The sequence below is a fragment of the Triturus cristatus genome, chromosome 10, assembly GCF_964204655.1.
Source record: "Triturus cristatus chromosome 10, aTriCri1.1, whole genome shotgun sequence".
NCBI classification, from domain to species: domain Eukaryota; kingdom Metazoa; phylum Chordata; class Amphibia; order Caudata; family Salamandridae; genus Triturus; species Triturus cristatus.
In genome coordinates, this window is record NC_140593.1 from 196,825,838 (window position 1) to 196,851,472 (window position 25,635).

The following is a 25,635-nucleotide window of genomic DNA, read 5'->3' on the forward strand; positions in this document are numbered from 1 at the left end:
ACTAAACGGATATGCACTATTTAAAAAAAAAAAAAAGGCTGCTTTCTGAACCAAGCTCTACCTTTCTGCCAAATTTCAGGTAATTCCGTTTAGCAGTTCGGGCTGTAGCTTGTCCTATGGAAATTAATATGGGGAAAACGCATTTTGGGACCCCCTTTTTTCTCAGCCCCCTCTTTCAAGATAGGAGCTAACCTAGAAAGTGCAACTTTTTGGAAAATTTCATAAAGATTCGTCAAACGACGCCAAAGTTATTAGCAAATCAAAAAATGCTTTTCCTATGGAAATTAGGTTGTAACTATAACTACCTACTGGCGACCACCAGTAGGGAATATATATATCTACATACACAAAATACGTTTCTAGATACAAACTAGGCTGAGATATATATATATATATATATATATATATATATATATATATATATATAATATTACCTACTGGCGGTCGCCAGTAGGTAGTTATAGTTAGGACCACGTTTCCATAGGAAATCCGCAACATTCTATTTTGAATAACTTTGGCGCCGGTCGACGAATCCTAGCGAATTTTTCAAAATAGGTGGGGCGCTCCGCTCCGCTCCTACCCTGAAAGTCTCGGGGGGATTCGTCAAGCGGGGGCTGAGATAAAAGGGGGGTCCCAAAACGCGTTTTTCCCATGCATTTTTCCATAGGACCTTTAGACACAGCTACAGCCCGAACGGCTGAACAGAATTACTAGAAATTTGGCAGAGAGGTAGTCCTCAGGTCAAGGAAGTGCCTTTTGTAGGTTTGGTGTAAATCTGTTCAGTAGATTCTGAGAAAATAGCCTTTAAATCAATATATATATCTGAGCCAGCTTACGGTGCGCTTACCGTACGCTTACCGTACGCGTACGGTGGCGTGCGCGAGCGCGATTCTGATTGGCTCTTAGATCTTAGTAAACATTCGAATCGGCCGAAACCAGGAAGCGGCGGCCGCCATTTTCTCTCTCGCACTGAGAGTGTGGATTAAAATACAAAGCACAAAAACATGTAAAGGGGCTGTTTGGACAGCTCCAAAACACCTAGCCATGTTGAGGGAGTCCCCAAAGATCCCCCAAGGCCAAAAACGAAATTTTTATTTTTTCGCTAATTTCGCCGATTACGCTTACTGTACGCGTACGGTAAAAAAACATTAAAAAAAAAAAATTATCCACACTCTCCCCACCCCGTGTGCAAATGGTGCCCGAAGGGCACCATTTGTGCATTGTTTTTAAGAGGTGTGAAAAATTTAAATATTACCTTTCAAAACGAAGTGCATCATATGTCCTCCATGTGCGCACGGTGCGCGAAGCGCATCGTGCGTACATGGCCCATCTAGCGTAACGTGGGCACGCGGTGCGCGTAGCGCACCGCGTGCCCACCGTGCGTGCACGGCACTAACTGCGTAAAGTGGGCAACTATAACTCACGCGACCGCAATCTTCTGCTGATGACATATGTGTCTTTATGAAAAAAAAATATTTGTAATATATGTATAGCTAAAAATTTATGGAAGAAGACATGGGCAAATAAGTGTCTAAATACAGTATTAGCATCAGCAGAGGATTGCGGTCGCGTGAGTTATAGTTGCCTGCGCTAACTATAACGGGGGAATTTCATTGGTTTTTTATCAGTAAAATTTCCGCTAACTATAACGTGTGAAACCTATGGTTTTTTCAGTGAATTTGCAAGGTTTTTTAAATGCTAATTCCTAACTATAACGTGTGTGAAACCTATGGTTTTTTCAGTGTATGTATATATATATATATATATTATCCCAATGAGCCCGTACAGCAAGCCCGGACTACTAAGGACATTGCCTCGGCTAATCTTGATTCCTACCAAGGCAGGAAATGCTTTTACATTAACTCGCTGCCTGGAGCCCACTGTGGGTAATTAATTTTCTCTTCTGGGACCACATTTCCCTGCATACAGTTCGGCGCACGGAGCGCAAGTATGCATAAATTAAGGAGAGTGTTCAGGCGCCAGTAATGATAGCCAGCCCCTGACGAGAGGCGGATGGCCTCGAAACGCGTAGGGCTCACTAATTGACATTCAAGATGCCGAGGCAGAGGCGAGCTGTTGAGTGACTCCTGAAAGCTACGGGCTCATTGGGATACAAAATATTAGCGCGGTTGTTCGGCCGCGCAGGAGAGCACCATCTAAAGTGTAGATGTCGATTAGTGCATGCCTCGCAGAGCGAGCAGCACATGCACGTTTCCTCCAGGCTCAACCTAAAAAGGGAAACCCTAAACAATGTGTTCCTCTATACCGTTAGTGATTAAATCTAATAAGGTTCTGCTATAAATCACAAGCTGTGAATCAGAACAACTGAAGTTGTCCTAAAACTAACATCTATATAATTGGCATAACATACAACAATTTTTAATAGTAGGTCTCTGCATTTGCTTTTTAGAGTAGGAGACCATGGTGTCACATTTGAGCCAGCATGGACAAGGAATTACATTTGAACCAGCATGGAAGAGTCTAGATTTGGCTGTGTTTGTAATAGCATTTTATTTGTGCATGAAGCCTGTCCAGGTTCACTAGTTGTGAAGGGTAACTTGAGAGGATTTTTTCCTGGTTTTAATTTCATTGTTACTTGTGACATACCCAAAAGGTGCCCTTAGCAATTAATTTGTTCTTGGAGGTTTATTTTTGTAGGTCTCACCTAGACTTAACATTGAGCACTCTGTTGAAGACTTATTGTGAACAATACCAATACTTGCAGTGGGTTTGGGTCAACCCCTTGCTTGCAATTGTTTGCTTTCATGTCACGTTCACTTGCTTTCTTATTTAGTGGCTTTTCCTTCTCTTCTTATGTTTGTCCCCTCACAGCAGCATACTTTTGATGGTGTGACTTGTATCCTTCCACTGCTTAACTTTATTTCTTTTGCTTTTAGCAATCCGCGGGAATGCATGTGTTTTCTTGCTCTCTCCTCTCTCAGATCAACCCCATATGGTCTGTGTTCCTCTCCCCCTCTTCTAGCTGCAGTGCCTCCCCAATCCCTCCCAGTCAAGCGTTTTAAATTATTTTTCAACCGCTGCTCTGAAGCTCCTCTGTTACTCCTTCAACTTCCCCCGCTGTCATATCGCCCCGTAATCTTTAACATCACACGCTCCTCAAGTGCACTTTCCTCTCGTGTTGATTCATCATGCATGAGTAAACGTCACTTTTTTAAAAATTATTTCATTTTTTAAAATGTATTTGCAGATGTTTTTCAGTATTGGCAAAGCCAGTAGCTTGGCTTGGCAGGGCCAATGAACTGTTGTCTTTGCCAATGCTTGTTTTTCCTGTATTGTGAGGGCTAGTTTTTAAGTTTCATTTATGATTGGGGTGTTGTACCGTATGCCCTAATTCGTATGTCAAAGCTAGACTAGTAGGTTTTTTTGTTGGTCAAGGTATGCCGATTTCTGTGTACTTGGAAGTTTAAAAGGCCTATAATTGTACTTGATTGGGTCCAGATACCTAAGCTAAGTAAACATGGGAAACACAAAAGCAAAAACAGGGAGGTACTATGAAATCTAATGGTTCACTCAAATCACTATTTAAAATGAATTCTATAAATTCCAACTTGTGCAGCAAATTGACCTGTTCTAGATACATTCTTATTTACTACCAAGTTATTTTCTTCCTTATGTTGTAGGTCAGCATGATTGTGTGACTGTTATAAACAGCTTCTTTCCCCGTGAAAAACTAGACTATTACACAAAGCTGCAAGGCCTTGACAAAGAACCAAAATTGCCAATGAAACTTGCTGGGCCGTTGCACAGCATTATAACAACTGCAAATTTGCATCCAGTTAAGGTAAGGCAGTCTTATCACTTAATGCATCGCAATCAGAATTATGAAATATTTATGTGTCAGGGGAATTCAAACACCGGCTGTTTTGGTCGTCCTTTTAAAGAATACACCATCTTTCCTAGCAAACTATTAATGTGCAAATAAGCATATGTTATATTGAATGTTGAGTAATTATTATTTAACAGTTGTGAACCATAGGGATGTATTTGGTCCTTTGGTTCTGTTCATTTCATGTACACAGTTGTGTTCCTCCATAAATGGGGATGGCTTCATATTGACTTCATGAAGTCTATAACTCCCAGAGGTGAGCAAGCAACTCAGTCTGCCTCCCTTCAAACCAGCCCTACAGATTTTTCCCTTCAAGAAAGGCTTCACACCACTTCAGAATTGCACCAGGACCAAACGTCTCACCCCACAACCCCCTTCAAGGATGTCCCACGCCAGATTCTAGCTGTGCATAGGACGCCTGTATGCTGTGCAAGACTGGTGACACACAGGTGTTGGACAAAAACACTTAACTGGTTGGTAATACTAGTTTAGTCTGAGATTTGTATACAGGTAACGAGCAGTGACATATGCCTTAGAGCACCGAACATTCATTGGTTTTTAAAGTAAGGCTCTATCAAGCAAAAGTTTAGGAGTTTATGGACAATTGCACATGACCTTTCTAAATGTATTATATTTTTCTGAAATGCACAACTCCAATATGCAGGGGTTAAATCTAACCAACTACAAATTTACAACGTGCAGAGGTTTAAACTAACAAACATCACCTGGATCTACTAAGGCAATCTCCCTGTAAAATACACATCAACTAACTTGCTTTTAACTTCTCTGCCTACCTTGGTATGCGTGTGAATGAATGACACCATTGGTGTGCATTAAGTGCAAAACAGTTCAATTAGCCTATTTTCTTCTGGTAAATGTATTGCCTGTCATTTGCATGGTTAACATTTTTTGTTCATTTCACTCCATAATAAAACACCTTGCTTTACAATGCCACCTATTTTGGAGGATGTTTCTTTATCTTTCAAGATTTGAGATTAGTCCTGTCCTCAAATGGCGTAACTCTAACTGTTGTCAAGGAGACACAGATTTGAAATTTGCGAGTGTTCTCTACCTTTTGTAGATGTCTGCACATTTGAATAACCACAGCCCACTCTTTGGAGCACATATTGGTTGTTAGACCTGGCACCATTGGCGTGGGTCTCCCTTCCATTTTATACCTCTACTTCTTGTGTTTTGCTGTGTGTTAGATTCCATGTTTTGCTGGTCTAGATGCTTTGGGCACTTTGCCACTGCTGTTCAGTGCCAAAGTGCAAGTGCTCCCTTGGTAAAGAATTGTTATGAATTAGTGATTCCATGATTGACTTATTTGATTTACTTGTCAGACCCTAGTACAGTGCACTATGTGTGCCAAGGGCCTTTAAATCAAATGCTGCTGGGGGGCTTGCAGCACTGATTGTGCCACCCACAGAAGCAACTTGTAAAATGTGACTCAGGCCTGCCATTGCAGAGCCTGTGTGCAGTCTGGGACTGCCATGTCGACTTGGCAAGTGCACACACTTGCCAGTCCCCAAACCTTCCCTTTTCTGCACGTTAGTCACCCCTGAGGTAGGCCTAACGTACCCCTGTGGACAGGTTGCATTGTATGTGAAAGGTAGGATATGCCCTGATGTGTGTGGCGTGTCCTGATAGTGAAATACTACCAATTTAGTTTTTCACTATTGCAAGGCTAACTGTTCCCATAGGCCAGAATGGGGAGTTAGTTTATAACATCTTATAAACATAACTGACCCTAGGAACAAGAAATGAAAATAAAGTTTAGTATGCCTGAACTCAGAATGTTAAGAAGCATCTTTTAGTGAGGGTGATTTTTACATTCTGTGTTTGAAAATACCACTTTTAGAAAGTAGGTATTTTCTTGCCTAACCATCTGTGCCTTTGCTAGGTTTGTGTATAGCATGTCTGGTTTTTGGATGACAGGGGCTGGAGAGGGGCAGCGGCTCCACAAGTCTGATGAGTCAGGGCTGGGCTGACTAGACCTGGGCTGCATTTAGAGTAGGGGGAGGAGGGCCATGGCTCCAGAAGTCTGATGAGTCAGGGCTGGGCTGAATAGGCTTGGTCTGCATTTGGAGTGGTGGGAGGAGTAGCATCTTCACCTGAATAGGGCTGTGCCTGCCTTCCACAGTGACGGCTCCGCCCCTCTGTGGTGTGTCTGAAGCCAGGGCTCACACTGACAAAGGAGGTTGTTGTGCACTTGCAAACTGCCCCACTGAACTGGTTTAGGCTGGTACAGACACTCTCTGCCTTCAGAGAACAAAGGGTTTTGGTGTATAAAAAGAGGGCCCAGACCCCAGACTTTTAGATCACTTCTGGGAATCAAGAGAAACCTTTGCCAATGAGAAGAGCCGGATAAGCTGAGGAGGAATACTTCCCCTGTGCTGTTTGCTTTCTGGGGTTGGCCTGCAATGGCTGCTTGCTGCCAAGGAAAGGAGAAAAGGACTTTGCTGTTTGCTTTGTCATCTTTAGTAAGGTCTCCAAGGGCTTGAAACTGAGCTTGCCTCCTGTTCTAGAGACCCCCATTTCTAACATTGGTGAAATTGTAAGATTCAGTAAAATCAAGAGGATGTTTCCTATGTAAATGCTATGCGCGCAGTAAAGTTATCCTTGGGTGCACACATAGATTTGTGAATTTGGCCCTTTCTGAGTAGGATTCCTGAAAAAACAGGCTCTACCCATTCTCTCTTAACACAATCTTCTGACCTACCACTGTTCACCCGGTTTTAACTTAACTGTATTTGCCACAGGTGATTTAATATATTTCTCAGCTTGCTGTTTTCTTGCTTTTTGCATTTTTTTCTTTCCAATTAGACAAATTGTATGTGTTGCAATAATGGCGAGGAGTATGACGAAAAATATTAATGCCAATGGCTTAAGGCCAACAATCCTTTAGAGTGGCATATCTATCTGCATAAAAATAGACGACTATTTCAACAATTGCACCATTAGACGAAATTTTCTAACAAATCTTGAGGCCCTTCTGATTCCTGGATTTCCCCCCCCCCCCCCTCCCTCCCCCCCCCATTGCTGCCATGTTCCAGGTCTGAAATCAAATTGGTGTAAAGAAAGATATATATCTTGGTTTCTCAAACCAATCAATACTTGTAGAGATTTTTGACTTTGGACAGAGGCCTCGAATACTGAGTGGGCCCTTCATGTTGAGTTAGTCATTGCATCAAAATGGGGGACCCTTCAGTCCGGACAAGTCCTCTGTGTCGAAAGAAAGTTGATAGTGACGTTCGACACACAAGGAAGCACATTGTGATGCCAGGAGTAGCAGGTGATCTTAGGATCATGATGCCTGTGTCAGGGGACTTGGCTGCCAGTTGTCTGTGCCTTCAGAGTACATTTCACCAGAAGACCAGTTTGACGAACAGTTTTGATGACCAAGTGGTGTGAAACTAGAGTGCATTATATAACCTGAGATGTCATGTCTAAAGAAATCAGGAAGACTTTTGTAATATTGCAGTTCCATGAGGTTAGGGGTGCGCATGCACTAAGGCGTATTATGTTGCAAGGTTATGAGCATTTATGACCCCTTGTAAAGATTCACCCAGTTTTAGTGAAGGTACAGATCCCATAAATTCAGGAGAAGGCGTTTATACGTTCGGACAGTGTTGTTGATTTAAGAGGAGCATGTACAACAGCACTGAAGTAATCAAGGTTTTTAAATGGGTAAATAACGTACTCATTAGCAGCCAAAGACCTAAGCCGAATGTCAGAAACCTCAGGAAAAAACCTTGGAGTTCAGCTTTCTCCATGCTGCAGAGAACCTTTGAACTCCTAAACATTATTTCGCTATAACTGGTTGTGAATAAGTATTGTTAAATCCTAAATGTGATCAGTTAGCAAACTGATGAAATTACTGCCTTTCCAGTCGGAATAGAGCAGATGAACCAGACTTCATCTGATGTTTGTTCAGCGAAAGAAGTTTTAAAGCAGTTGGTTCAGAGCAAGAACTTTGAGCTGAGTAAAAATATCACTGACCTTTCTGCAACCTCGTCTGCTGTAAAAATCATTAGTATCTTTCTTTTCAGACGAGAAAAGGGACAAGAGGCATTTCTGACTTGCAGAATTTCTGCAGGCATGACAGTGAATAGTTAGTTAATGTGACAAAGAAAGAGTTTATCCACAAAAGCTTCCCTGCCTCACATTCTGAAATCTAAATGATTGTCGAAAAGACTGCATTGCTGTATAAATACAGGAGGTAGCTTTAATGTGTTCTATGAATGAGCAGAGGTTTATGTTATAGTTACCCTTTTACTCAGCTTAGTTGTTTTTTGGGCTGGTCTTAACCACTATTAACTAATTGCAATTGAATTGGCTCCGACTTTCGATAGACTCCAGTCACTGTCACTGGTTAGTCATGACAAAACGTGGTTTTATTTTTGTGTGGGGGGGAGGGGTTGTTTTTTTTTTTTGCCATTCTTTATAGAATTTTCGAATATATAAGGAAGATAACAGCAATAAAACCATGTTTATGCATTACAAGAACAAAAAGTATATAGCAATAATCATAAAAAAAATATAAGAAACAACTAAGAGGGAGTATCTACATAGTCAATAATGATTCAAACAAGCATTGTCCCATAAGAAAACTAAATTATGATATGAAAAATGTAACACTTAAATGTAAATAGGCTCTACATTTCCAGAAAAGGGCCCTATATAGAATCAAAATGAGAAAAGTTTATCATTCAGTTTATATATAATTGTTCCACTTCAAACATATCATTTAACCAGGAGTTAAATGTTGGAACAGTATCAGATTTCCAAAAACGTGATATATTGATTTTAGCCAAATTTACAACAGTAGAAAGCCATTTAAAAGTATGTGTAGGAATAGACGTCAGACCTGCTATATCATGTAATAATGATAATCAAGGCTTGAGAGAGAAGTGAGTATTTCTTCAAACCGCTTTCAATTTATAACCAGAAAGAACTAATTCTAATTCATTCCCATAATATATGAACTATGTCACAATGTTGTTCTTGACATACCCAGCATGGAGAATTGGGACTAAGTTTAGTCGCGTGAAGTTTAGCGGGAGACCAGTGCCACTAATGTAATATTGTCAAATAATTACGTTAATCTCGAAGATCTTAGTTATAATTTTCCAGTAATATTATCCATTCCTTAACTAAAAAAAAAGTCGTGTTCAATCGGGAAGACCACTAGGATGTCAAATTATAGGATGTTTCAGTAGCAAAGGAACATTTGGTTAATATAGAATATATACCTGAAACTACCTTTGAAATTCTTCCAAGTGTGAAGGTATTGTGCAGTTGGTGAATAAAGGAGGATGAGATCGAGGTGGAATTGGGAACAGAAGTTAATTGAGTAAAATTATTTATCTGTGATCCTGGAAGATTAAACTCTGCAAAAGATTTTAGCAAATTTCATTGGGTAAACTTTGTATGTATTTTGTGTTAACGCCATATGTTGATTGATTTCTTTCCCCATACACTTAACATCAGCATTTTACCATAACGGAGCTGGAGAATATAATCAAGCCTGAGATTTTGTAACAGTATGTGCTTTTTGCCATGCAATCTGGAAAGAGTATATAGTGGGGTTATAGAATTTTGTAAAACAGGGACTCTTAGTGTAATAGATAGCAGGAGGAGTATTGGTTTTAAGTAAGATTGTTCTAGTTAAATACAAAGTGGAATATCCTGGCATATAGAAAGCATATAAATAGTGGGCCAATTGTTGAGCTATCCAGTAATTTTCTAGTTGGGGAAAGGTGTAAACCACCGTTCAACGAGGAAGACTATATCTTTGAATGACATAAGCGAGGTCTACTTCGCGCCCTCTCCCCCCACCCTCAAACTAAACTGGATGTCGTGGAAGACATTGTTTTAAAAATGTTTGTAGTTGCAGGTAATGAAATCATATCTAATAAATTCAGGAATTGTGTTCATTTTTATAATTTGTATTCTACCCCAAAGTGATAGGTTTAAAAGAGACCAATGTTGAAAATCTCTTTTACCTAATCAATGATAGGATTTTAACTATCCATCATCATATGCTTTAGACCGGGGTTGGGAAGGATCCAAGGAGATTTAAGTTAAGAGCATTTCCATTTAAAAGTAAGGATACAAATAGAGGCAACAGTAGTAGCATTAGTCGTTGGTAAAGCTTCGTATTTGGACCAGTTAATTTTAAAACCTGAAAAGGACGATGAAGTAGTCAAAAGAGAAATCAGTGAGATGGCTGAGGATTCCAGTTGTGAAAGAGTCAAAAGAATATAATCTGCTTAGTAAAATACTTTAATTTCACTAGGAGAGGTGGAATACCTTTTATATTAGTATTCTGCCTTACAGTGATGGCTAATGGTTCTATTGCGATAAGAAATAACAATGGAAATAATAGGCATCCCTGTTTTATGTCTCGATAAATATTGACGTATGAGGAGATAAATATATTACCATGTAATAGCAGCAGGAGGAAAATGATACATGCCTTTTGTCAAAGTGACAGTAATTTCCAAAGCCCATCATGTACATAGTACGAAATAAGTATTCCCACTCCACTCTAGCAAAAGCTTTTTTTGCATCTAAGGATAGTAGGACATTTTCCTCTGTATTATTACGCAATAAATGTAATATCGTACGAAGATGATTAGTGGAAGAACAACTCGGAACTAAAGAAACTGGAGAAGGGTGGATGGGAGATGTAATAAATACATTTAGCCAGGTAGCTAAGATTTTCGCAAATGTTTTAACATCGGAATTTATCAGGAAAATAGGTCTACAGCTAGAACATTCTAAGGGGTTCTTACCAGGTTTAGGAAGAACAGTGATGCGACCACGGAGAAAATCTGGAGGCAAGTGCCTCAAGTATAGTGTTTAATTAAAAACAGATCTATCGATTGGGACCGTATGTGTTTTAGTGATTTTGTAGAATTCAATGGGAAAACCATCTTCCCCAGGAGCTTTACCAGAAGCAGAATTGTCGATAGTCTTAAATATTTAATCCGTTGTAAATTCTCACTCTGAGCTTTCACTTTGTTCCTGTGTTAATTTTGGGAGATCGGGCTTAGCAAACAAAGGCGTCTCCCTTAGTATCTGAACAATTAAGAGAAGTATAAAGAGACTCATAATAATTTTGGAACGATAATACTTCAGAGGGATAAGTAGATCTTCTCTAGAATTTTTAATAGCATTATTATAGGGATTATTCTGGAAGATTCCTGTTGACGCAACTGATAGGCCAGCCGTTTCCTCTCTTTCATAGTGTGACAAATAAGAAATAAACATTTTTCAGCTTGTGATGTACCAAATCAAATCAGGTGTCTCAGCGCGACTACTCACCCGTAAGGGTCTCAAGGTGCTGGGGTGTGTGTGTGTGTGTGGGGGGGGGGGGGTGGTCACAGGTTCCAGTCCATCAAGGAGGGGGTCTGTCGAAGAGCCAGGTTTTTAGGTTTCTTGCGAAGATAGGGAGCGATGTTATCTGTCTGAGGTGGAGCGGAAGGGTGTTCCAGGCTCTGGCCGCGCGGAAGGAGAAGGAGCAGCCTCCCGATCTGGTCTTTCTTGTGCGCGGGACCACGGCGTAGGAGAGCTGGGCTGATAGTAGAGTCCTTTGGGGTGCGTGGAGTTTGAGTCGGCTATTCAGGTATGCTGGTCTGGTGTTGTGGAGGGCCTTGTGAGCGTGGGTTAGCATCTTGAAGGTGACTCTAGCTTTGATGGGGAGCCAGTGGAGTGTGCGCAGGTGCTGGGAGGTTGAGGACCAGTCTTGCCGCGGCGTTTTGGATGTTTTGTAGCTTGCGGTGAGGTGAGGTTTTTTGTTTGTTCGAAGCCGAAAGTCATCTCGGAACCGAGGAAACAACCAGACATTTCTTAGCCACACGGTTCAAAACACTGAACCGATGCCGACTCAAAGCTTAAAAAACCTACAGCTCTGACACCTTGGGTGCCGAATGATCGGCCCCCCACAGATGAACTATTTCGGCCCGATCCACTACAAAAAACACTTGTCAAAGACCCTTAAACTGGACATTTGATGCTCAGCATCAAAAAGAGACCGCTGGACAAGCCTGCCCCTGCTCCACCTCCAAAGAGAAAATACTTTGCTACCTCCCCTTTGAGACTGCCTTTACCCCCTCCTCCACCTCCTCCCCCTTCTCCTCCACCTCCCCCACCTCATCATTCTCCCACACCCTTTCTTGATGAGGATGTTGACAACGTCTACGACGACACAGGGTACGGGCCCCATGACCAGCCCACAGGGGACCCTACTCCTACAGGCTCCCCAGACCCATGGGACGACTACAACATCCCAGACGTCCCTAACATCCCGCAGGACGACCTTTACCCTTCAATACCGTCCCCCCCTGAAGACACAATGGGGTTTAACCAGCTGCTCCATAGGGCTGCACACTACCACAGAGTTGATCTCCATACAGACTCCGTGGAGGATGACTTCCTCCTAGATACTTTTGACACTACACAGAGGGCCACTTCCATTCTGCCCATGCTTAAAGGGGTTATCAAGCACGCACCGGAGGTCTTTAAAGACCCGGTTAGGGCCAGGGTCCTCAACCCTCGCATTGAGAAAGTATAATGCCGCCCCTACAGACCCCACCTACATCAGAGGCCCACCCCACTAGACTCCCTAGTAGTCTCCAATGCGAGGAAGCGTGCTAACTCCCAGGCATCAGGTGAGGCTCCACCACCGAGTCCAAACTCCTCGACGCCTCTGGCAAGCGAACTGCATCCCAGGCTGCCGACATATGGCGCATTGCAAACACCCAAGCGCTTTTAGCAAGATATGACAGGGCACATTATGATGAACTGGAAGCCATAATGCAACACCTCCCTGACAAATACAAAAATAGAGCCAACGAGATAATCCAGGAGGGTAAAGTAATCACCAATACCTCCATTCGTTGCGCCCTCGATGTAGCTGACACCGCATCTAGGGCAATTAACACCAGCGTCCTCCTGCGTAGGCATGCCTGGCTATGAATTTTAGGGTTCAAACCCGAGGTGCAGAGTTCCATCCTCAACCACCCCTTTGACGAGCAACATCTATTTGGCCCCAACGTCGACGTTGCCCTTGAAAAAATGAAAAAGGACACCGACACGGCAAAATCTATGGGAGCCTTGCAGTCGTAACCTCCCAGGCGCTCCTTTCGCCGCTCTTCCTTTAGAAGCAACTCCAGAGGCTACTCCTCCAACAGCGCCTCCACTTCCTATAAGGCCCCTACCCAATCCACCTTCACTAGGGGTTACCAGAGAGGCGGCTACAGGGGTAACAACTATAAAGGCAGAGGCAAAACGAACACCTCCCGCTCTGCCTCCACCCCTGTCCAATGACTTCTCCCCCCAGACCATCCCACTCCGGTCGGGGGCAGACTCCACAATTTCCTTCCTGTCTGGACTACCATCACCTCAGACAGATGGGTAACACAAATAATTTGGTTAGGCTACTGCCTCGAACTAACATCTACCCCCCCAAACATTCCACCCAAACAGCGCCCAATGTCACAGGAACATTTGTCACTTCTAAAGCAGGAGGTAATCTCCCTTCTACAAAAGAGTGCAATAGAGCCAGTTCCTGCCCACCAACAAAATATAGGAGTTTACTCCCTATATTTTCTCATACCAAAAAGGGACGACACTCTAAGGCCCATCCTGGACCTCAGACCCCTAAACCACTACATACACTCAGACCATTTCCACATGGTCACACTACAGCAGGTACTTCCCCTACTCTCCCAGAACGACTTCCTTGCCACCCTAGACCTCAAGGACGCCTATTTCCGCATTCCCGTTCACAAAGCTCACAGAAAGTTTCTCCGATTTGTAGTGGGCGGTCAACACTATCAATTCAAAGTGCTCCCATTCGGAATCACCACAGCACCACGGGTGTTTACCAAGTGCCTAGCGGTAGTGGCAGCACACCTGCGAAGACAACACATCCACGTCTTCCCATACCTAGACGACTGGCTCATAAAAGCCAACTCATACAACAAGTGTGTACAACACATTCACGCCACTATCCAACTACTTCACAAACTGGGCTTCACAGTAAACCACACAAAGTCCCATCTGCAACCTTCTCACGTAAAGCAATACCTCGGTGCCACCATAGGCACCTCAAAAGCACTAGCCTATCCCAGTCCTGCCAGGATAGCACGCATTCAGGCTCTACGCACCAAATTTCACCAGGAACACTCTCTTCCAGCTCAAGTGTTCATGCAACTTATAGGAATGATGGCCCCTTGCATATTCATAGTACCTCACGCAAGACTCCAGATGCGTCCTCTCCAAGAGTGCTTAGCGCGCCAATGGAACCAGGCCCAGGGTCAATTGTCAGATCTGGTGTTGGTAGAATGTTGTGCCCATCGCTCTCTGCAGTGGTGGACCACCATAGACCTTTCCAAAGGGCGACCGTTCCTGGAACCGGTTCCTCAGATAGTACTGACAGCGGACGCATCGCTCTCCGGCTAGGGAGCTCACCTACTACATCAAACCATGCAGGGCAGGTGAACACCTCAACAAAAGTTACTCCACATCAACCATCTGGAGTTACTAGCCATATTCTTAGCCCTAAAGGCCTTTCAAACACATGTCTCAGGCAAGGCCGTCTTAGTCTGCACGGACAACATGACAACCATGTACTATATACAAAAACAAGGTGGCACACACTCTCCGCAGCTCTCTCAGCTAGCACAGAGCATATGGAGATGGGCCTTACCCCAAAAAATCTTTCTCCTAGCCCAACATGTCCCAGGAGTCAAACACTATGTCCGATCTGCTGAGCAGACAAACACAACAGATCCACGAGTGGGAACTCCATCCACAAGTTCTTCACCCGTACTTTCAAATGTGGGGGCATCCACAGATAGACCTCTTCGCCACCCACGAAAACGCCAAATGCCCAAGCTTCGCCGCCAGGTATCCACACCCATTGTCCAAAGGCAATGCGATATGGATGAACTGGTCAGGCAGATATGCGTACGCCTTTCCGCCTCTCCCACTCATTCCATTAGTGGTGTGCAAACTACAACAACACTCCCTCACTCTCATCCTAGTAGCTCCAACTTGGGCCAGACAACCCTGGTACACCACACTGCTGGAACTATCTGTAGTACCGCACCAAAGTTATACCTCTCTCCACGCCTCTTAACCATGGAGAGATCAGGCACCCGGACCCAGCTCCGCTCAACCTTGCGATCTGGCTCCTGAAATCCTAGAATTCGGTTATCTAAATCTTCCCCCTGACTGTATGAACGTCATTAGAGAAGCTAGACTACCTACCTCTAGAGCTTGCTACGCAGCCAAGTGGAAACGTTTTGTGGTCTATTGTCACAACAATAACTTCAATCCCCTAGATATGTCCATTCAACACATCATAGGCTATTTACTACACCTACAAAGATGCAACCTAGCCTACACGTCTATTAGACTGCACCTTGTGGACATAGCAGCCTATCTACAAAACAGACAACACCTATCACTCTTTAGAGTACCTGCCATAAAAGCCTTCATGGCCTCAAAAGAATAATTCCCCCCAGAGTGCTACTCTCACCTGTGTGGAACCTAAACATCATTCTCACGAGACTAATGGGGCCTCCATTTGAACCTCTACACAAATGTGAACTTCAATTCCTAACATGGAAAACTGTTTTTGTTGCAGCCATTACTTCCCTCAGAAGGGTCAGTGAGATACAAGCACTCACCATTCAAAAACCCTTTCTGCAAATGCACCATAACAAAGTTGTTCTCCCCACTAATCCAAAGGTCCTCCCTAAGTCATTTATCCCTTTCATCCAAACCAATTTGTGGAACTGCCCGTATTCTTCTCGCAGCCACAGACCATTGCAGAAAGAGCTCTCCACACACTAGATGTCAAACGAGCCTTACTCTACTACATCGAGAGAACACAACCCTTTTGTAAGACCAAACAACTGTTTCTCACCACCACACAAAGGCAACCCCATCTCCAAATCTGGGATAGCTAGATGGATTGTCAAATGCATACAGATTTGCTACCACAAAGCCAAACGTATGCTCACTGTTCCCCCTAAAGCCCACTCTACACGTAAGATAGGGGCTTCCATGGCATTTTTAGGAAACATTCCCTTAGATGATATCTGCAGAGCAGCTATATGGTCTACACCGCACACTTTCACTAAACACTATTGTGTAGATGTGCAAAGTAAGCAACAAGCTAGTGTGGGCCAGGCTGTACTCAAAACATTGTTTCAAACCACTGCAACAGATACTGGTGGTCGTCGCTAGGAGCGAGTACTGCTAAATAATCTATGCACATTGTGGAATCTGCAGCTCATATGCCTCGAACGGCAAATGCTACTTACCAGTATGCATCTGTTCTTGGCATGTAGAGCTGCAGATCTACACACGCCACCCGCCTCCCCGGCTACCTTTATCTGTTCCAGTTTATCTTATTTAGATACAGCACCCATGTGCATCTTCACTGCTTATTACTACGCTCCATCATTTCCCTGCTGGCAAAAAACAATCCCATGCGCAATACGATCCAAAGGAGGAGTCACATACCTCGTGACTTCCAAAGACTTTCCAAAAGGAAAAACAACTGCAAACATCCGAGCCCAACACCAGATGGCGATCTATGCACAGTGTGTAGATCTGCAGCTCTACATGCCAAGAACAGATGGATACTGGTAAGTAGCATTTGCCTTCTATTTCTACTGCTGGGATATCCGTCACCGTAGTGACGGAGTAACCTGTCTGCCGAGATCTGAATCCGGCCCTAAACTACTGATTGGCCCACATTTCATTCCCTTTCTTTAGCGATGTTCATGTATAATAGTTTTGCTGTTTATGACTACATGTTTATATTATGGTTTCATTATTGTGCATTACCATGAACCATTTTTTAACCAACCTACAAGAATAATAGATGTTTTCAACCATGAGGGTTCTCATTAAGTATTTACACAGTAGTGTCTGCTGTCATTTAAACATATTTGCTAAATGATTTATTTATACCATTTGCAGATTGTCACACTAGTTAAGAAGAATCCTCTCTTGGCAGATGAAGAAGCTCTGCAAAAAAGCTCCAGGGTGTTGGACTTAATTTGTGAAAAGTGCATGAAACAAAGAGACATGAATGAAGTCTTAGCTATGAAAATGCATTATATCAGTTGCATCTTCCAAAAGTGTATTGGGTTTTTAAAAGATCACGAAAATAAACTTGATGACTTTATCAAAAGGTAAGAACTTAAAATATTTAATCATTCAAGAGAGTGGTAATATTAGGTTGTGATACGGGGTGTTTAAAAATCATCTCTTCTTGGAGCTTCAATGTTTTTCAAGCTAAAGTGAAACTATATCTCTTCCAGGTGCCTTGTGGTGAAAGAAGCAATTTTCACTACAGGAAAACTCTTAAATTGCTTTGTCAAAGTCATGAAATGCCCACTAGCATGCTTCCTAGTCAAAACCCCACTCTTCTATATGGTTTCATGGAGAAGCCACACACACCTGGGGTTTATCTTTAAACATAAACTGGCTTTCAGCCAGTTTGTCTTGTGCAATGTATGGCTCTTTAGCTTTGTTTGAATCGGCAATGTGTTGAAGGATTTACCAGGGCAGCAGGATTGATTTTTGCTAGCAACTGAGTATATTTGTGCAAGGGGTAAAGGAGGCAATGTGAGTGGAAGAGGCAAAGACTGGAGTGGTGGAGGTTGAGGAGTGCATGCATTGGGAAGGAAGGTATTTATGTTGCATGGAGAAAGTGTGAAACGATAGGTATATGGAAATGAAGGAGTAGAAGAAAGGAAAGATGGTGTGAAGAGAGTTGGAGGAATTGAAGAGTGTAAACAGAAAGTTGGAAAGAAGTTATAAGTGTGGTAGGAGAGAATGGGGCGAAATACAGATGAGAGGAAGAAGAAATTGCAAGAATGTTGACAACTTGTGGAATGTATGACCTTCAAAGGAGTTGCCTGTAAACAGGGAGAACTACACTTGTATTCTTGTATATTGTTTTTGTGGTGGGATGCCTTATGGAATTAAATATTTTATTCAGCCTTGTGTAAAAATCGAAATGGCATCAAAATTAATATGCATTGTACCCGCACAATTCAGTAGCTTTCTAGAGTTTACCTTGTGAATTTTATTTCTTCACACTGTCTAATTTTCTGTTACTTAGGACTGTAGCTTTCTGTCACCATGGCTAATTTTCCATTTGCATTTGTTTTGAAAATGTTATAGCAATATTATGTTTGCATTACCATAATTTAGGTATGTTTAAACATAGTGCTTAGCATATTCTAGTCTATTTTTAATGTGTATTCTTGACCTACGGAATTTAAGGGTTACAGTTTGAATAATTATATGCTTTGCTTTATATATAGCCTGCTTCGTGGCAGAGAGACTGATGGTTTTCCCATTTATCAAGAAAAGTTTATTAGAGAGTGCATTCGCAAGTTCCCCTATTGTGAAGCTACACTACTCCAGCAGCTTGTAAGAAGTATTTCTCCAGTAGAAATGGTAAGGGTTGAATTTTCTCTGTGGTGTTTTAACGTGCAAGTTACATTTTTTAGGCTGGTTTTCTTTATTTGTAGTGCTAGTTGCACCAAAGCATTCTGGTTTGAGGGTGTAGAGAGTTGAGACAGAGGATAAGTAGAGGAAGTATATGTGCAAAAATAATGTAAGAATTACAATGTACAGCATATACCTACATCTAACTTGTGGGCTTAATGGCCAGTTGTAACGCTAAGCCTCTAAAACTGCGGAGGCTTTCCTTTGCTTAATTTGAAGTTTTAAATATTCCACACCTGGCAAACAAGTCCCTCCCTCCCTTTGTCTTGCGAACCTCATTTTAGTGGGAGAATTTACCACCTAAAACATTTTTGTGGGAAACTTCTTACGTAAAAGTTAACGTGTTTGGTAAAACAAATTCCCACACACATTTTAGATAAGTTCATTTAGACTGTGGTCTGTTAAACATAACAAAATATGCTCAGTTAAGAAGAATAAAACAAGAGTTGTCATTTACAATCCAATCATCAAAAACTCCTGAGACCTCTCTTCTTTGTCAAACGAAAACCCTCCCAATTCTGCCATGTCATTCCCCTCAGTAACATTGATCTGAGAGTTTTATGCTTAATTGACAATAGAAAACACCCAGTTGCACACATCACATCGAGAAACTGCATATTGAATAAAAATTTCAGAGCATCCCAGCAATTAAACACCCCATATTCTATTTAAAATTCTAACAATTCAATATGATATGGGAATTTGTACATTTCATCTGCACCCCGCCCCCACACACACACCCACATTCTCAAATAAGAGTATTGCCAGCTCTTTGAAGGAATACAAAGGGTTAAGGCCAATCCTATATCTAAAAAAATCCTGTCTCATTTAATAGTTGTTCAAAGAAACTAGGTATATAAATGTAGTGTGATTACACCAAGCATCTTGCAAATTGGTAGTTTAGTAATTGGTTGAAGTGTACCTAAGATCCCTAACTCTTGAGTTTGTATCCATTATTGAACACACCTCACTTTTTGAGAGTCACTGAAAAAAATGTTCAACATTTAGGACTTCTCTTCTTGGCCTCATGGACCATTTTAAATATCTTTTCACAATCTCTTCTCTGCAATACGATGTCACCTTGTCCTCCTCTGAACCTAAAAGTTCATTCCAGTATTTCATAGTGGCTCTCTCAGAAAGGTTAAAGCCTGATGTCACCCTGTCTCAAACCTTAAAGTTTCAGACGCCTATAAAATTGGACCAATGCCTTAAGTGTAGTTAGAACCGGTCTAATATCTGATTTCCACACCCCGCCAACCCCCCTGGTGCTTTCGCCTGAATTTGCATAGCCCCTTTAACATCTGGAGGGCATTCGCTTTTACCATCTCAAAGTTCGTTTTCCAACATAGGTTGGCGGAAAAGAGCATACCGCGGTATCTATACATGTCCACTTCATCAATCTTTGTCGTACCTACATACCACTTAAAAACCTTCTTCTGCTACCCGAACACGAATGTATTAGTTCTATCCACATTTACCACTAACATCATTCCTGTACTACTGTAAATATTAAAATGTAAAATTTCCTGGAGACCTACCTGGGTCCAATCCATAATTACAAGATCATCCACGTAAAGTAAACCGGTTACATGTTGGCCTTCCATCCTTAAGGAAAACTACCTAGTCACCTGATAAGACCTCAAGTACATCTCTTAGATTAAGTTCAAATAGTATCCGGGCCAGCAGAGAAACGTTTTGCAAACCATTTCTTATTTTAATCATCTTCAAATGACTGCCACCTTTTTTCAGTTCCAGTCTAGCCCATTTCCCTAAGTGGAGTACTTTCAGAATCCATAACAACCCTCTTGAAATTCCACGCTTTTCTAGGGTATTCATTAGAATCTCTGAGTTTACTAGGTCAATTGCTACCCTAAAGCAGTAAATTTCCCCTTGCCATCCATTAACTTAGTCGCAGTTGACCATAGACTAAAGCAATGTTCCATTATGCAATTCCCTTCATTGAACATCTCTGCTCAGTCGGGATTAGGAGATTCCTGTTCCTTCAACTCTCTCAGAACAAATTTTACATTATCTTTCACCACCACTTCCATCAAACTAATCAATCTATAATTTTTGGGAACTGAGGATGACTCTTTTGTTCTGTATTGTTTTGATTGCACCGTTCCAACTGTCAGGTATCACTCGAGTTAGGGTTATTGCTCACAAAAAGCCTTAAAAAACCGTTACTCCACCAGCTGATGTTTACATGTATCGTTGTCGCTCGGAGATTGTCTGGACCAGCTGCTGTCATTAGAGAGAGAGTCCTTTTATGACTTTCTTTATGGAATTCACAGTTTTTGCCAGAAGCTTCTTTTTTTTAACACTTTATTTTCAATTTTGCTACCACCAGGCAAACTTCAGTGCTCTCTTGATTGTTCAATCATATACAGAGCACAATAAGAAAAGCAATTACATGACTTCAAACTGTACAAATTATACCACGATACATGGAACCCAGGGAGTCGGCAGCGCGGTATTGCATGTTCTACCTCCGAACCCTTCTACAGCACGGTCCACAGTAAGGATTGTCTGAGGCGCGTCTCTCGACAGACCTAGAATGTGGCTCTTATTCATTTGCCATCCTTCTCCCACTGCCCGCTCACATCCATTCAGTGAAACACCAACCACTCTTGGCGGTCGACACAGTCATCTAACACACTGCTGTAAGTCTGCACTGTTCACTGTAACATCTCCCCCGCCCTTCAGAATTCCCAACCACATCATTCTCATTTCTAGCCAGGTATGCCTGGTACGGCCTCTCCAAAAGTCTTGCTTTCTGGTTCTAACCGGACCTAATCCGTTGTTTTCCTCGCACTGAGTATTCCAAAACCTTATGTCGACATGTCACTCCTTTACCGTTGGGACTGGTCGCTTTGCCAACCTCCTAGCTATTCTGTGAGGGGAGATGGTACAATCTGCTCCCTCGTTATCTCTTAACTCTCGCAATATTGCAAACCAGTAGCACCAAATTCCCAGGCAGAACCACGTCACGTGGGCGAACTCCACCTCTGCAGCACTGCATCTATAGCATCCCGTTCTGTCTCGCAAACCATAGCGGAACAGGCGTGCAGGGGTATAATATACCCTATCAAGGTATTTAAAGTGTATCAACCTATTCCGGCTATTCAGGGATACCGTCTTAATGACTGACCAGCAGTATGTCCATTCCATGTCACTTATGACCACCCCTAGCTCTTCTTGCCAATCTACATATACAATAAACATCTGTTATTCAGCTCTAAGATACCCCAATTGGGGTGAATGTGCGCTTTACAAATACACATGTTATGTTACCTCGCCTTAGTAACTCCTGACTGCCGTGCACTCTGCGAGCAGGTGTAGAGTTTTATGATGAGGTGCTGGGCATTACATCATGCAAAAAGTATGTCAGTGCTGGCAGCTCAGGGGTCTCCCTCAGTTCCTTCTCCAGCTGTTCCCGCATTGTGTGCCGTACCCTATAATACTGAAACATTTCCAGCGCCGTGTGAGTGCCATTCAGTGCACGTACCTGTTCCCAGCTGTGCAGTGTCCCATTCTGAAAGACTTCACCAATGCACCACAAGAGCTGACCATGCAATATCTTCTCCGCCCCCTTCTCTTGACCCAGTGGAAACCACATATGCCAGTGTAGTGGCACCAGCAGTGAATACAGGAGTGGCCCTGGCTGGAGTTTGGCCAGTCTCTTCCAAGAATATGCTGTAGTGTTCATCAAATCAAAAGTGTTCTAATGCCGTACAGGCCTATCTAGCAGTTTCTTAGGGAGCTGGTGAGGGCAGGCTTTGTCTTTTTCCAGCCACAGATGCAGTAGGTCACACTGGTCATTCCGCCAATAATGGGCAAACCTACATTGTGCAGCTCAATAGTAGGCTTTCAGATCAGGGGCCTTTATGCCCCCCTTTGTCATAGGGAAGAGTTAACATAGCCCTACTGAAGCGCAGCTGCTTGCCTGCCCAGGTTAGGCACACCCTCAGTGTCTTCAGAGTGCTGAAAAAGGTTCTTGGGAGCAGTATCAGAATAGTCATGAAGAGGAACAGGAACCGGGGCAGCATCACCATCTACGTCAGATTGAAAGCTTTACCATAATTATCTAGGAGTACTACCGTTGGATCAGTGTGGACCTACATACCCAGGTACCACACTGATCCATTGTCCACTTCAAGGGATACTCCGTCTGCACAGGCGATGTAACAGCCAAGAGTGGGGATATTAAGGATTTGTACCAATTATTATGTAATCCTGAATGCCTGCCAAACAATACAACGTAATAAAGGACAGGGGCCAGAATGTATTAGCGGCATATGCAGATAGAATCAGGTTGTAATGGGGGAAGCTGATCCCCTGGTGTGCATGGTACTAGCGCAGTGCGCAAGCAAAAGGCTCAGCCACCAGAGTATAAAACAAAGGTGATAATGGGCAACCCACTCCGATGCACCTCGTGATGTCGACCATGTTCGATATTATGCCATTAACCCTAATCCGCGCAGTTGGACTAGTATATAGAACCCTTATAAGCTGCAGGAAGACTACTCCTATACCTATCCGCCTCAACACCTCCATCATGAACTCCCACTCAGAATCAAGTGCTTTTTCAGCGTCTAGAAATACTGCAGTAGTCCACACATCTGGGTCAATTCTGTAAATAGCCCCAAAAAAGATTCTAGATTAGCATATCTGTGATCGACCCAGCATGAACTCGGCTTGCTCAGGTCCGTCTATGCCGGGGATGAGAGGTGCAAGGCTGTTGCCAAGAACCTTCGGGCGTACAATGGTCGGCGCCCATGACTAATTTCATTAGAGTAACAATTAGAGCCTCTTGCATTGTAGAAGGCCTACAGGCCCTATTGACCTTTTCTTCAAAAAGTGTGACAAGATGGGCACTAGTTTCACCTGGTACTTTTGTAAAAAGGCCACTTTTCAGCCGTCTGTACCTGGTGTTTCCCACCCGGCCTGTCTTTAAGCACTGACAATATCTAAGAAGGGCATAGTGGGACCATGAGATGCTCTCTATGCTCAGCAGCCAGCCACTTCATTGCTCTGTGTGCTAGGTAGTTTGCCATGGCCTGTTCTTAATGTTGGATGCATGTTGTGTATATGTTCGCGTAGTAATGCCAGTAGGGTCTCACCACCTGCTCCGGTGTGTAATTTTTCCCCATCTCAGCCTTGATGGCTAAAATCGTGGCATCTTCCCACAGCGGTCGTAAGAGCGCTGCAAGCATTGCAGTTGGTTGCTCACCTTCCCCATAGATCCTTTCAGGTGCTTATTTACTCAGATGTGCGGTTTCACTATGTGCCACCTCGTGGTACTCCTCTAGCTCTTCATCTCCCCCAATACACTTCTCTTGCCTGTCTCACTATGCGTGCACTCTAGTGTTGCTATCTCGGACTCCAACCTTGTCAGCCTACCTCTGAGTGACCTCAGCATGCCAGTGTGTTTGTAGATCTTAGACAACCCCACCCAGCCCCCAGGATGTAGACTTTAAAGGCTTCACAGACCGTCTCAAACCTAGCCACTGAGCCAATATTGTTAGTGAAAGATTTGTCTATGGCCTGCATGATTTTCTTCTATAACACTGTATCCAGAAGGGAATTGGACTGGAATCTCCAGGCAAATGCAGGGGGCCCATGCTCATCTAGTGTCAGTTTCAACAAAACCGGTGAGTTATCGGAGTAGGTGTGTGGCAAATGCTTGCATATGTTAACCTGTGCTGCAAAGCTCTTGGCCAAGAGGGAGCATTCGATGCACATAAGAATATCATGTACTGTGGATTATTGCATAAATCCTGCATCACCTGGGGGGAATCTGTGCCACCAGAGATCTAACAGCCGAAGCTGTTAGGAGATTCATGAAGGGCACAAACTGCCGGTCGAAGGACACACAGTCAAGTACCAGGTGCGTCTCCTGTAGAATAGCGATGCAATGCCTCTGAAAATAAGCCACAACATTGCGTACTTTCCAAAAATCATTTAACCCCCTGACATTCCAAGTAAGGAACTTTATCGAGGATGGGCTCCTCGCTGCAGTTGATTCCTCACACACCTCTCCAGATACCATCATGCAACATACTGTGCAAATGATAAAGAACAGTACAGTTTACTCGGTGCATAATTTTTGCTCTTATGTGCTCGCAGTGGTTGTTCATACCTTTCCCCCTCCACCACCCACACTGCAGAACTGTGCAGCAAAATAGATCCCTCCCCAACCCCACCGCCTTCCCTCGAAACACAAAACCTACCCAAGCATTGTGGCGCAGACATGGGAACAGATGTTGCTCTACTAATCCCCCCCTGAGTTCCTGTAATTTCTGCTTGACCGTGAAGAACTGCCTCCATGCCTTCTGAACCTGCTATGTGATGTCTGGATAGATCGAAATCTCTGCACCCCCTTGCTTCAGTACTTCAATTTACGCACCCTGTGGAGCGACGCATCACTGTCTTTGTCATTTCGTAGTCTTTCTATTACCGAACACGGCCGAACTCCCGGCAACAGCTTGGGGGCCAACGACTGAGCGAGCTCTACCACAAACAGCTCAGAAAAAGTCTCTCACCCCATAGTATCTATCAAAAGCTGCTCCGCAAATTTCTCCATGTTGCCAGTATTGGTAGATTCAGCCAGACCAACAATCTATAAGTTATTGCACCACGATCTTGCCTCAAGGTCTTCTGCTTTAGCCTGCAGCACTTCAAGCACCTTGTCCAGTTTCTTCTGGGACGCTGAGGCGGACACCTGCTCAACCTCAGTCAACCATCTTTCCACCATCTCGAGGCATTCGGTATGTTTGTCTAAGCCCTCTGTCATTTTATTCATTTGGACTAACAGGTTGTCAATCTTCCTATCAATTGTGGTGAGACTGTGTTGCATCTCTATTAATATTAGCCGCATGTCACTGCCAACCTCCGGCTGCACTGCACCTGTCGACCCTTCAGCCATCATAGTGCCTTTGTCTTGTCTCTTAGGGGTTTTCCGAAAGTTGAATTGCAGTTTAGACTGAGATTTGTCAGTTTTGCTCATGACTAGGAAGGCACCACCACAAAATCTTCAGGCCACAAAAAATAGCTCCACACCCCACCACAGCAGGGAGGCGCTTTCTGAAGTTGGTCCTGTTTCTTCAATGTGTTGCCCCATGAACAGTCCGATGTCTTCAGTCAACACCAGTTGCCTCGAGCTCTCCGCACTGTCATGGGGGAAACGCCTAATTATTCTGTGACACATCAACAACTGTACCTCCGCTTGCATTATG

At 43.2% G+C, this 25,635-nt stretch overlaps 1 protein-coding gene across 1 annotated transcript in view; it reads left to right on the plus strand.

Moving 5' to 3' along the window:
* ANKMY2 (ankyrin repeat and MYND domain containing 2) overlaps nucleotides 1-25,635 on the plus strand; it is a 208,612-nt gene that overhangs the window by 89,784 nt on the left and 93,193 nt on the right. The window contains 3 exon segments of the mRNA XM_085630799.1: nucleotides 3,642-3,802; nucleotides 16,856-17,070; nucleotides 18,211-18,346. Coding sequence (XP_085486925.1) covers nucleotides 3,642-3,802; nucleotides 16,856-17,070; nucleotides 18,211-18,346 — 512 coding nt within the window.